The sequence below is a fragment of the Excalfactoria chinensis genome, chromosome 7 (genome assembly GCF_039878825.1).
Source record: "Excalfactoria chinensis isolate bCotChi1 chromosome 7, bCotChi1.hap2, whole genome shotgun sequence".
Taxonomy (NCBI): domain Eukaryota; kingdom Metazoa; phylum Chordata; class Aves; order Galliformes; family Phasianidae; genus Excalfactoria; species Excalfactoria chinensis.
Genome location: NC_092831.1, coordinates 15074574 through 15087655, shown reverse-complemented (window position 1 = coordinate 15087655; position 13082 = coordinate 15074574). Strand labels below are relative to the sequence as shown.

Below are 13082 nucleotides of genomic sequence, written 5' to 3'. Positions count from 1 at the left end.
GTTCATAGATGCAAATCCCTAGGTCCAGTACAAGAGAAGCTTCTAAGTGCCAATTTTTTTATAGAAAAGAGAGATAGTGTCGTTACTCAGCACTATGGGAAGCATTTCAAATGGTAAAGTATTACTGTCTTCAAAAGGCAGGAAAGCTTTCAAAGAGGTGTGTAGCTCATTTGCAAAACCTAATCAACATTTCCCCCACTGCAGTTCATTGGTCTTCAAATCCAAATACTCCCCAGTCTGGTACTACCTCCAATCCTGTCTTTGTTCGAGGCAGAGGTGTCAGGCTGGGAGGTATCTGCTTGATTTATAAAACTCACGTCAAAACACAAGCTGAACCAGGATTTTATTTTATTTTAACGCAACTTAGTTTATCTTTCCAAATTACTGATAAATACAATTTTGACTGCTTAATCTCAATATGTATTTTTATTAATTGGGAGAAAACACAAGGATTACTTTAAATTCTCTCCAGACCCTCTGTTTAACCAGTCTATGTTGCAATGCTTGGCCTGAAGCACTTCTATTTTTAGCTCTAATGGAACAGTCTTAAATTGCCTATTTTCTGTTTACTAAAGTCATTGAGCTTGTTACCATGGAAACTGAGGCAAGTGCCACAGCTTAACTGTTTTATTAAATGGATTGAAGGCGCAGCTGCAAAACTTGAAAGGCCAGCACATCAATATTATACATAGCTTGAACTGCCATACATGCCATCCTAAATATGACAATCCAGAGTCTAATCTTCGCTATGATTTAAACCTTTAATTTCTCTCATCAATAGAGAAAAAGTGTAACCAAGATCAGGAATCTGTTTTTGTCAAACTATACTGCCTGTCAAGTTTTAGTCAGTGATCACTGCATTTGAAAGGATAAATTGCAAACCATTTACATTAAGCCAGTCCCCAGTTATCAGGACAAGACATTATCTCACAGTTGTGTTTGCACAAAGCATTTAGCTCATCATTGTATTGCTTATAGCAATCACATTGTTTTTGGAAATGCTATACTCAGTTAGTTTAAAAGGGAATTAAATAAATCTAATGACCTTGTCTAATGAATATTCTTTCTTTCAAATGCTACATCAGAAGAATTAACACAAGGCATTTTTTAAATTAGGTATTTGAGAAATAATACTCTGAGAAAAAGAGGTGTTATGAAATTACACCATTTCATTTCAATGTAAGTAGGGTACGCTCCATATTTATGCAAACGAGAGTACAGGATTCCTCTCCATGCTTCAACTTGAGTATAATACTTCAAAACTAAATATTCCAGAGAATTAGTGAAAATTACTACATTCAAAAGCTTTTCTTGTGAGGGAATACAGAACTCTCTAAGATCAGACTGATAACAAATACAGTTTTTAAATACAAACCTAAGCAACATTCTACAACCCCCAATGGAATGAGAGCTAAAATAAGAATAGTGATATATTTACATCCATAAATATTTGATGACTGATTCATCCTGTTGTAACAGAACCAACAGCTCGAAGAATGTATGACATTTAGAAGAATGGGGTTCTGCTTTCTTCAAGTGTTCTTGTTGGAACGGTGTTTGGATTGCTACCTTTGGTGCAAAATGCCTCTGCATCACAAGTTTGTATAGCTAGTTCCAGTGAATATCAAACAAAAATCAAAATTAACATTTTAAAGAAGAGATCTTTCAGAAGATGTAATAAATAAATTATTGAAATAAATATCTCTTGCTGTGAGAATGTACTTTATTAAAATATAGTGAGTTTGATGTTCAACTGTTAAATTCAAGAAAATATTCTTCAATATCTGTTGGTGTAACTGGATTTAAAAATAATGAAATTTCCTTTGATTAATATATCTTTTTTTAACCTTCCTTGTGCAGGGTCTACCTTCATCTGCAATACTCACATAATTCCAGTGAAAAATCAAGAGGGAGTAGCAATGATGTTTATTATCAACTTTGAGTATGTAACAGATGAAGAGAACATTGCTTCTCCTGAGAAGTGCAACCCAATATTACCATCCAAACTTGTAAATCGTAAGTAACTCAATGAAAATTCTCTGCTTCCCTCTGTTCTTAGCTGAGAGAGTAATTAATTGAGCAATACTAAAAACAGAGAAATAGTGCAAAAAACTTTTGTTTTTATTCATTCTTGAATGAAAGAATTGTCAAATTTAGAAAACTCCACAAGAGTTCACTTCTTACATAGTGAATAGTGTAGCTTTCTGCTCCACTATACGCAGAACAGGCGCTCTTTTGCTGACCTTCATATACTACATGCAGCAACAGCACACGTTCCATCTGCTTTGCATCTCCACACACATACCCTGCTATCACTCCTAAGATCCCCAAAACACATTCTCATTTGTACAAGCTTTTAGTAAAGCACAGCATACTCCAACGGTGATGTTAACACCCTCCTCCAAGTCTGGTTGGCTCAGCAACAGCTGGAAATGCCTTTTCACACTCTAATAATCTTTAACATTAGTATGATAAAGGAACCTGGAACCTAAGTTTTCAAATCAACACTTCAGCTTTCTGTAGACAGAAAGCAAAGACGGTTACAACCTGCAAGAACTGAGGGGTGAAATTTCCCAGTGTAAACACTGTGTGCTACCTTAAGTGATTATATGCTGTTACAATTTCAGTTATATTGATAAGACTGTGAGAAACAAGCCTGTAGCAGCGCATAACAGCATTACCAGGTTCTTCCCATTAGTCATAATCTATACTTCCTGCACTGTGTTTTCAGCATGAAATTAGTAAGATGTCATTCAAAACTCTGTGACACCAAAAACTACATAAACTGCCCCCTACTGTTGAGGAAACATTCACATTTTTAAAAGCTTGCAGTTTACCTCTACAATTAACGGGGACTGCCTACAAAGCAGCATTTTCATCAAGCCTAGGGAAAAAGCTGACTGGATCAGTTCAAATGGACAAAAGTCATTCCAGTTACAGCTGTATAACTCTACAAGGGCAGCAGATATAAAATAATGAAATCTACTATTGATGGAAAATGGCAGATCAATAATTGCTAATAAAAGCATATGATATTTAACAATATTCCTTACAATAATAATTTGAAACTCTTAAAAATCCAAAATCTTGGGTTTTTTAATTTTTATACTTCTCCTTACTCTGTTCTTTTAAAACAGCTACATTGCTTAATAGCTCAGAAAAACAGACAGTGTTTTCTGTTAACATCATGATAAAAAGACGGTTAAGAAATATCAGGAAAAAAAAAAGACTGCATCGTAGAAGAAATGAAAAGTTACATGAAGTAAACCCCACTTGTATTTTGTTTCTATTTCAGGATGCTGTGATTTCGTGCATTTTGAATATTTTACTTCCTGGTTTTAAATAACATTTCCTGGTTTTGTAACCATAGTAAAACTATTCAGTTGGTTTGGGCTGACCAAGTAAGAGGTAAAAAACCTGTTCAGGAAAGAATTTAAAAAAAAAAAAAAAAAAAAAAAAAGCAGCTTCACATTGTGAAAAAGAGCTGCTTTCTCTGTCATCTCTGATACATCAGTATATACTTTAAAGTGTTGTCACTTGCCATATTCTAAAGTAAAAGCCGCTAAAGAGGACATCCACACACACACAAAAAAGCACTTAGTCAAAACATCCCTTTCCTGTTTTACAGTAGTTATGCATGACTTGCACAAGGAAGCTCCATGCTGAGTATGCTTTAAAACTACATAGTTGGAGCTCCGTGGCCCATTCAAAAACTGTGAAAGTTCAAGGTGTAAATGAAGGGAAGGTGACTTAAACCATTTTCTGCTAGTGAGTTTAGCCAGATGCCAAAAACTGGCATGAACTACAGCAGGCACGTGGCTGCTCTTACTTTCACCCAGTCACTTGTGTTGTCAGAGCAGACTGTTATGTGGGCAGGGTGGTGATACAATATGCTACACAGCCAAAAATTCCTCTCTGTAGATATGATTTTCAAGAAAGGGGCCAACTTGTACAAAGTTTTGTGTTTGTTTTTTTTTTAACCAAACCTTAAAGATGTTGTGAACAGGCTAATCTGTGCAAAAACAAAAGACCTTGAAATTCTGAAAGGACAGAGTCCATTTAGGCAGTAGAAGTCATCAAAAACATGCTTTTAATTCAGTCATATTCTCAATTAAAAAAAAAAAAAAATGCAAAAAGCAGATTCGAAGATGAAGTTCACTGTTTAACCTTATTCTGATTAGATCATGAAGCATCAGGTAAAAGACCTTTTTCCATTGGATTACATACAAAACTGACAGTAATGGGTACAGGTTCACAGAGGGGAAAAAAACAAACAAACAAACAAACAAAAAAAAAAAAACGAGAAAAACATTTCTAAAACTGTGCAGCCAATTTAGAGAATAGAAAGGGGACAACGAGTCACATAACAAGTACAATGCATCTCTGACAAACAACAAAGATAAGCAAGAGCTAATGATAAAAGACAAAAGATTTCACATTGCATTAGCATCTACTACCCAGAAGGAAACAGATCATGAAAGATTTCTTCCCAGAACTCCTTAGATTGAGTTTTCTCAGATTACAGTGTCTTTTCAACATAAGAGAAAATAAAACTGAGTCAGGTTGCAGAAAAGAAGTACTAAAAACATGCCAACAAGAAAATAAGTTTTTTTGTTTCCTAATTAAAAAACAAAACACTTCCACATTTTCAGTTTTTCTCTAGTTGATTTATTACAAATTGACTTCAAATTTATCAAATGTAAGCAGAAAACCTATCTTCTTTTTCCTAAAAGCATCTATCCTGCCAGATGCAGCCAGCTGTTTTGAATGAGACCACTTACAATGGGGCTCCCCAAGACTGAAGGCAAATGCCTCAAAGAAAAAAGAACTTTGCATGCCATACATACAGTGCAGTCTGTTTTTGAAGGCTTGTAAACAGAAAAAGAAAGACTGCAACCTGTTAAAGCAAACAAAGACCAATGGAACACAACTGGCATTTGCTAGATTGAGCTCAGAGGATGGATAGGGAGAAAAGTAAAGTTGCACCAGTTGAATACTGACATTTTAAACAGCATTTGCAAGTTCTTTAGAATCTGAACCTTTTCTTTTATGGCACTCCTATGGCTAATACAGCCAGGTTCTGATTCCCCACTGTGCCTAGCAGATTACAATAGTAGATTTAAGAAGAAGTGCACTAAATTTCCAGGAGTCAGATGACCACATTTGAGTATAAATTATTTTATTTCTAGTCTGGTACTCAAGAGCTCCTGTCACATATGCAAACAGAGCTTGAATAGGCAGTAATGTGAAAAGTAAAGATACTGGCTTCACAAAGGCCATGGAAAAAAATCCTTTCAACTGATCCTTTTGTTCCCTTTATTCTTCTTTGCAAGAATGTACCATCATATTTCAGTGGTAGTCTGACTAATGTTCTGTAGTGAAATAGCTAAATTTTTAATAATCCAGTATGCACCAAACCTGTAAAGAAATACTAAATCACAGCTGACTGGCTTTTCTCTCTTCTATGTTACATTGTTTCCACGCTTCACCACAATTCTATTTTTTCCCCAATATATGCCATTCCACTAGTAAACAAAAAAAGACTATAATATAAGTCTCCTATTGGGGGAAGAAATAGAAAACAAGTCAGATCTCAGACCTTAAACTTCTAAAAAACTTAATGCTTTATCTACCCAAACTGTACATTCAGAAAAGTGAGGAAATTTCTTCTGTAGACGTAACTGGGAACATATCTTGCCAATAAGGATGTTTTGTATAATGTGCAGTTAAAGTGAGACAGATTCTGATTTCTGCTATATATGACCATTCCTCATCAAATTGCTCTGAGTTCTGTCTCATTTACATATATAAGTATTTTATTCATTTTCATTCATGGTTTTTAATAACCGTGGCTTTTCAGTGCCTTTTCTTAGGTCATGTAAATGGTCTTGTAATTCCAGAAATTAAATTCTGTAAGCGGAGGTGTTATTATTTTATCCCACTTCACTATACTTGTGAAGTGTCTGAAGGTATAAATGCCTACTTATTAAACAGTACAGTAAATATTTAGCATACTGAAGTGTTAAGCTCAAAACGTTTGAGCCTAAAGAATTGTTTACTCATAAAAATCAGCTAGTTCATATGGGCTGTTCTCTGCCACAACTGATAAGTTAATATTTGCCTGAAATTCACTATGATCATAAAAACTGAACCCACTGGTCATAAACTTGCATGAACCAAAACATTTACCTAAGTTATATAAAATTTTCAACTCTGGCTGAAATAATGAAGTAGGATATTTAGTAAAACATTTTTAGAAAGAGAACTTATTCCTTTTAAGCTCATTGTTTAAACAAAAAAAAAAAAAAAAAAAAAAAAGACTTTCCTGTAAATATTCTACAATTAAAAACTGCAAAAAATGTGTTTTTATCCTAGTATAACAAGAAAGCCTTCTTACTAGTCCTCCAGTCTACTAGTAATAGTGGTTAACTGAAATAGACCTAAAATGAGAAAAGAATTCCTGTAAGTTATGTTATACAGACTTCAATACACTTTTTTCAGTTAAGTATTGAAACTATAATAATTTGAGTTTAAATAACGCTTTCAAATCATCCCATGTAAGTGTCTGATTTTATTCCCAAACCTGTCAAACATTCTGTCATGTTCATCTACTCCATAAATTGGATGAAGAGTTTTCAAATAAGTTTAAGGAACCATTGGCATAAATTAACTCCCAGCATCTGACTGTTCTCCACAGCTGAGATATTTTGTGCCTGTAATGCTAGTCTATTAACTGCAAAAGATCAAAATTCATCATGACACGGATTGAACAGAAAATAGCTCTAAGGCCTGACTTCTATATGAAGGATATAGTTACAATTTTACTACTCAAAACAGACTCTTTGTAGGACTGTAATGTACAAAGTGCAAATATGCACATACAGAAAAAAACTTTTAAGACTCTGGTTCCAAATTGTTTTCATTTTCTGCTCCATCTAGAACACACTGTTCTGATGGCTTTTTTATTTTTTTTAATGACCTGTAAATGCTTTTTCTAACATTTTTACTCCTGTCCATACTAAAGCAAAACTCTCAGTAATATATAGCCTGAAGTAACTAGTCCGTTCCCCAATACAACATTCGTTATCTCGTTGGAGAAAGCTCAGAAAGTTATTTGATTAAGCGCACAATTGCACGTAGTCAAAGACAGTTATTTAGGGATTGCCTTATTTTATCACTTTAGAATCTATAAGCCTATTAAACAGAATTACAACACAGGAAGAAAGCTCACTTCATTCACAGGAGTTAAATAAACCAAGAACAACTGAAATTCAAGTCACATCTTTCTTTAAGTCAAATAATTAACTCAAAAAGACAGACCTTTTTTTTTCTCCTGTCATGCAGAGCACTTTGCTGTATGAGTAAGCATAACTGTATAGTAAGAGGTAAGCATACTTTTTTGGACAATAAATTTGTCATGGAAATACTGTATGTTCTTTGATGCATAAGCACTTGGTACATCAAACATCACATGTAAAAGCAGTACTAAACTCTTAACCTTGCCCAAAATGTACTGAGGAGTTTGTCCAGAATGTTTTTTTTTAGCCTCATCGCCAGAAGCAAATTCATCCTAGGTGAGGGCTAATCAAGAAAATTTGTGACTGGGAGAAAAATTTCTACCCAGCCAATCTAACATAGCTCTGGCAACCCCAATGTCACATATATTTTTTGTCCCCAAAGTTAGAGTGAACATTAGGTGAACTGAAACAGTGTGGAACTCTTCGCAAAGGAATAAAGCCAGAAAACAATCAGCAGTGAAATTAACAGAAGCACCTTTGGTGCTTTCTCTTCAGAGTACAGCTAATGAACAGAACACACTTTACTATAAATGAACCATTTTAGTCTTCTTTTGCAGGCAGAGAAATACTGCTGTGGTGGCTAAAATTCCTTTACTGATTGTGGTTATCTCTGGGACTCAAACTAGAAAGGAATCCTTGCTAGATTCTGGCCTCTGTAATTAACTACTGTTTGCATTACAGTTCCCAGCTAGGATCACAGTCCTATTGCGCTATATCTTGTATAAACAGGCAATCTCTGCTTAGAGGTCGCAAACCAGAGAATGACACAGCTTTCAGTAGCATCGACTTGTGCAGACAGGATGACAGAAGCTAAAAAACAGAAATTGACAACAAACAGGCTGTGTGGAGTCCCTGCAAAATTTTCTTATGCTATTTAAATACAGAAGCAATAAGTATGATAAGGGAGTACAGATGAGATTCTTGAATTAGACCTAGGAGGTCTCCTCCAGTCCTATATTTCATTTTATTTTCTTTTTTCAGGGCATTTAAAAGAGGCGGATACTGTGAGAAAACTAGAAGGCCAGAATAACAATTTTGCAAAGTCATCTAAGGTTATAATACATACCCTCAAGAAAGTATAAAGGCAGTCAATTTTGCACCGTTCTCTAATAAAATAATTAAGACATTTCTGTATTATTCATAATAAGAATTAGCACCGAGAACTTAACACATTTGTACACTAAGTTAAATTAAATTAGACATTAATCCCAAAGAGCAAGAAATTAAAATCAGGGTATCTCAGATTTAAGATGACTCTACTAGATAGAAAATACTTAACTGGATTTGACAAGCTCTCAGATGGACGCTGGTCATATGTTATATAATTCTGTCAACAGTTTGACTGATTCAACATGGAGATCTTATTTTAAGTGAACAAAAAATAAATAAAAACATGGAACTTCACCACCACAGTCCCTTATTTCTCATGTGTAGAGCCCTGCATGGTTGCTAGACTATTTTAAGGAGCAAAGCACTTGGGCAAGCTGGGCATGTCAAAGACAGAAAAGCAATTGGCAGAGACATGTGACTTAGTCAGAGCAATTCTCCCTATGGAGAGGTGAAATATGTGAGCCCTACAAGGGATATGAAACTTCTAAGGTCATCTTGAACAAGAGACAGTGGGGGGGGTGGGGGGGGAAAAAGCCTATTCTCCCTAAAGAGTGTGAATTATTCAACTTTTCAGCAACTTTCTTCTAAACAAAAATTGGCATTTCCTAGCACAGCAATGCTCACTAAGAAATTAGATGTTCCATTTCACTGTAAGTAGCACGTTAGTCTGGATACAGCCACTTCAGTTCCCTGTCTACATTAGCAAACCATAAAGCTTAGTTATTGGAAATATACTGTTCTACGTTACAAAACAGAGTAATTATCCAACTACTCTTAATGGAATAGTTCCCAAATTTTCCAAATAAAAAAAAACAGTATCCTTTTAGATCAAATCTTCTGCAGATTCTCTACATTGAATGTTAATTCAGTCAACTAAGTTTGCTTGTAAAAATGTGTGAAATTTGATATTCAGCCCTCTTTTCTTAATAGTCTGTTTATATTCTGAAAACTTTTCCTTTTAAACTAAAGCTTTTTGTAAATCTAGTTTAATTGTATTTCAGATGGTAACAACCTTTCAAGTGGCTCTTCTTCAGGTAAATCTATCTTCTAAAATTCTATCTACTAATACCCTTTTATTGCTTTGTTCTGTTTCTACTATTTCAATATCTCATTACATTTTATATCACTCTAGAAGAGTATAAGTCAAAATATGGCTTTTGCCCCCACTTCCTGAATACTTATTTCTGCAAAACTATGGATATAACAACTGAACTATTAAATTTAGTATAATTATATGAGACATAAAATTCAACTGTAGTGATACTTCTCAGGTTATTATTGCTAAAAGTTCTTATATGAAGAACATAAAATTTAAATGCATGAAAGGAAACACATTGTGGTATTTAGCATTGATGTATAAATTTGCTATTAAAACATAAAGAGTACTTCAGGCTTCCTGTTTCAGACAAAAACAACATTAACTAATCTACGAAGTCTGGTAACTGAGATGATGAAGGGTTGAGAGTTTCTTAAGAACTTGATTTAATGCATGAAATGAATTATTTCTTCTAGCTATCAGAACCACCATAGTCTCAGCAAGATAGTGTAATACTATGCTAGTTGAATAATTATTTGCATATATTATTTATTGATACTTGCTATTTTATTTCACTGCATTTACTTACATTTTTCTTTTTCACTTTTATCTAATAAATAAAGCCAGAAGAAAAAAAATGAGAGGATCAAAACTATATTTTCACATCCTTTTACACAAAAATCAAGCAATTATAAGCATATTATAATGAACAAAAGGTAACAAATTTCTATCAACAAATGATAAGACAGACAGTTAAGAACTTTGGACTTCATAGCACATAACCATTCTTTCTTACAGACAGACCTGAGAACACCTACATTCACTAGTCAGCCAGACGCAGCACAGCTCTATGTGTAGTCAGAAATTTTACTCTCTGAACATCTTACAGCTTGAAAAGCCATGTTCTGTTGGGACACTCATAGGTGTATTGTAAACAGGAAGATTTTGTATCATATTATTCTCAGCACTACTTTTTAGGAAAAATACAACCTAAAGCAAGCAAACATGCTATCCCCATCAAAAGATAAAATAATTTCCACTCACAAAGGAACATAAAAACAACTGCTGATACTGATAAGAGTTCAAATGCAAGCTTAAATTTTAGAGAAAACTAAAAGAATAACTGAAATGCCAAAATTAAAGTAGACCACACCAGAGGATTAAGTGTCTGCAGTAGCTGAGAATTATAAATTTAAGCTTCTAAGGTTAATAATTGGATATGCCTTCCTTTTCCTGACTAAGAAAAAAAAGAGACCCAGAGCATGAAGATTATTTAATGAGCAAAGTAAAAAATGATCTACTTATGTATGCTTCTCTACATTTTGGAGGAAAGGAACAAAAAAAGAAAAAGAAAAAAAAAAAAACACCAAAAAAAAAAAACACACTATAATTGGCTTTTGCTGTAATTTTCTGTCCTTAGGCTCGCTGAGCCCAGTCTGAAGGCAGCATCACATGCCTCAGCATTTCCATAGAGTATATTCAAGTATATGCTGCTATTTCAGATATCCAGTGTTTAGGAACTCCATTTCTCAAGAGCAGTTGATTACTTCAGCCTGTTGCATTAGTTATTTGACTACATTTCCAAACCTTTGAGCTGAAGTTTAATAATTGCCCATGTACGTATTGCTGACAACCTATTTCCTGAAAATTCCTTGGTACTAGTCACTCGGCATCAAAAAAATCTTGAAAGAGCTGACTACTCTTCCCTTTGTGAAAGTAATTTTGTTCATTGCTTGGAGTAGATTCTGAACAAAAGTATTGTAGAATTAACTCCTACTCTGGAGGGCAGTCTATCATAGCCAACTCTTGTCAAGAAAATCTCTTTGTTAAGAACAGGCTGATCTTTGCAAATACATATGTTGTATTCTTTAGTCTTATGTACTGGAAACATAATTTGTTCTACACTTTACCAGAGTAGTCACATAATGTGATAAATTGATCCCAGACCTGATTGTCAATGATGTACCACAGTTACATTTCATTCCTCAACATGGGCAGCTCAGTTTAGTTTGGGCCCTTAGCCTAGAACAAACGATATCATAACAGGAAACAGTTCTGAGAGCTTACACAATTCACTTAATTTATCTTGTGCAAACCTTTTCTGCATCGAGCTCCTTTGCCTTGTTTTGGGAAAGTCTAAATTTGTGTTCATGGGACAGGAAATTTGCAATTCATGACTGAAGTTTGTAAAAGTTTTTACACCAAGTTCCCTTGTCTTTTCTCTTAAGTCTGGAGCTGTGACCCAGTCTTAACTGCTTTCTTCAACTGTTTTTAAACAATCCACAGTTACACAAATCTGCCAAATTCTTCTTAATGCTGAATCAATTCAGTTTTCACCTTCAGCAGAACATAAGGATTTTCATGTAACATCATCTGTATATTCATAGTAGACTTCTCCTTACATCTCAGAAATCTTTCAGTACTACAAACCATGATAAATATAAATCTAATCAGACATCATCCCTACAGTGCTGGTGTTGTCCACTTTTGAACAAAAGATTTTACACTATACCCACTATGCCAGGAAGCCTCCATTGACACTTCAGGTCTGTACTGGGACATCAGGCCTGGGGCCATGAATTTTGTTTCATGCCAACTTGTATTACTACTGAGCTAAGCAATGAAGTGTGATGTAAATTAGATAAATTCTGAAGGGGCTTTCTGATAGTTTAGCCACAGTACTAGAGGAGACCACTGAATGTTCCACACATATAGCTCATTACCTCTAAACTGAATAGAATCTCCAAAGGATACTCAAGTTAAAAAGAAGAGAGGGGTTTTAATTTTGAGATAATCTATTACAGTTTATAGAAGAATAGGAAAAAATTACTCATTTAGGTTTTTAATTTCATGCCCAAGAATCTCAGCAAGAAGCAACATTCTCACAGCATACTCTTTCCAGCTCAACTGCAGTTAGACAGCTGAATCAGTAATGCAGTATAACATGGTCATATTAATTTGGTGAAGCAGAAAGGACCATCTGCACCACCATGAATGTAACTAGATCAGAGTGCCAGCAAAAAAACAAAAACAAAAAAACACCCTTCAACATCAGCTAAAGACATAAAAATACCATTCATAAGATTTTTAAGATTTATGTAATCAATTAAAGAAGTTATAGCATCTGTTTTACCTTTACACAATAAGTTTCCAAAATTGATTTAAGACACTCTCCAACTCATTTATACGCACATTCAAAATAATATTTTTACTGTACATCAATGATTTCAACTGTTAACAATTTAAGTACACTTCATAAACAAGAAATAGACATGCTTCTGAGGTCTATTCTACCACATATCAACACAGATGGAAAATAAGCACCTCTATGTGCTGTCAATGAACTCTATCTACTGTACTGTTGTGTTAGTATATTCATTAGAGTAAATCACATTTTAACACAGGAAAAGAAAGGTCAAAATGAATGATCAGATTTCTAGAGATGTAGAATCTCACAGTTTCACTATTAAATACATTCTCCCAAGTTTTTGGAGAAAGATGAGTGAGAATGGAACGGTGAGAGTTTGCTGATGACATAAAATTAGTCAGAATATGATGTGAGATTTGCAGACATATCCAGTATGGAAAGGCCAAGAGATAAAATAGCAAATTAAATTTCTTATAGACATAATAGACTG

The 13082-nt window shown here is 34.4% G+C and overlaps 1 protein-coding gene across 2 annotated transcripts in view; it reads left to right on the top strand.

The window, feature by feature from the left end:
* The window catches only part of KCNH7 (potassium voltage-gated channel subfamily H member 7), a 193292-nt gene that overhangs the window by 106404 nt on the left and 73806 nt on the right, over positions 1–13082 (top strand). Inside the window, exons 3-4 of one of the 2 annotated variants that reach the window (XM_072341359.1) lie at positions 1861–2016; positions 9410–9442. In XM_072341359.1, the coding sequence (XP_072197460.1) occupies positions 1861–2016; positions 9410–9442 (189 nt within the window). The remainder of the gene's footprint in view (positions 1–1860; positions 2017–9409; positions 9443–13082) is intronic. The other variant, XM_072341360.1, reaches the window with a different exon arrangement.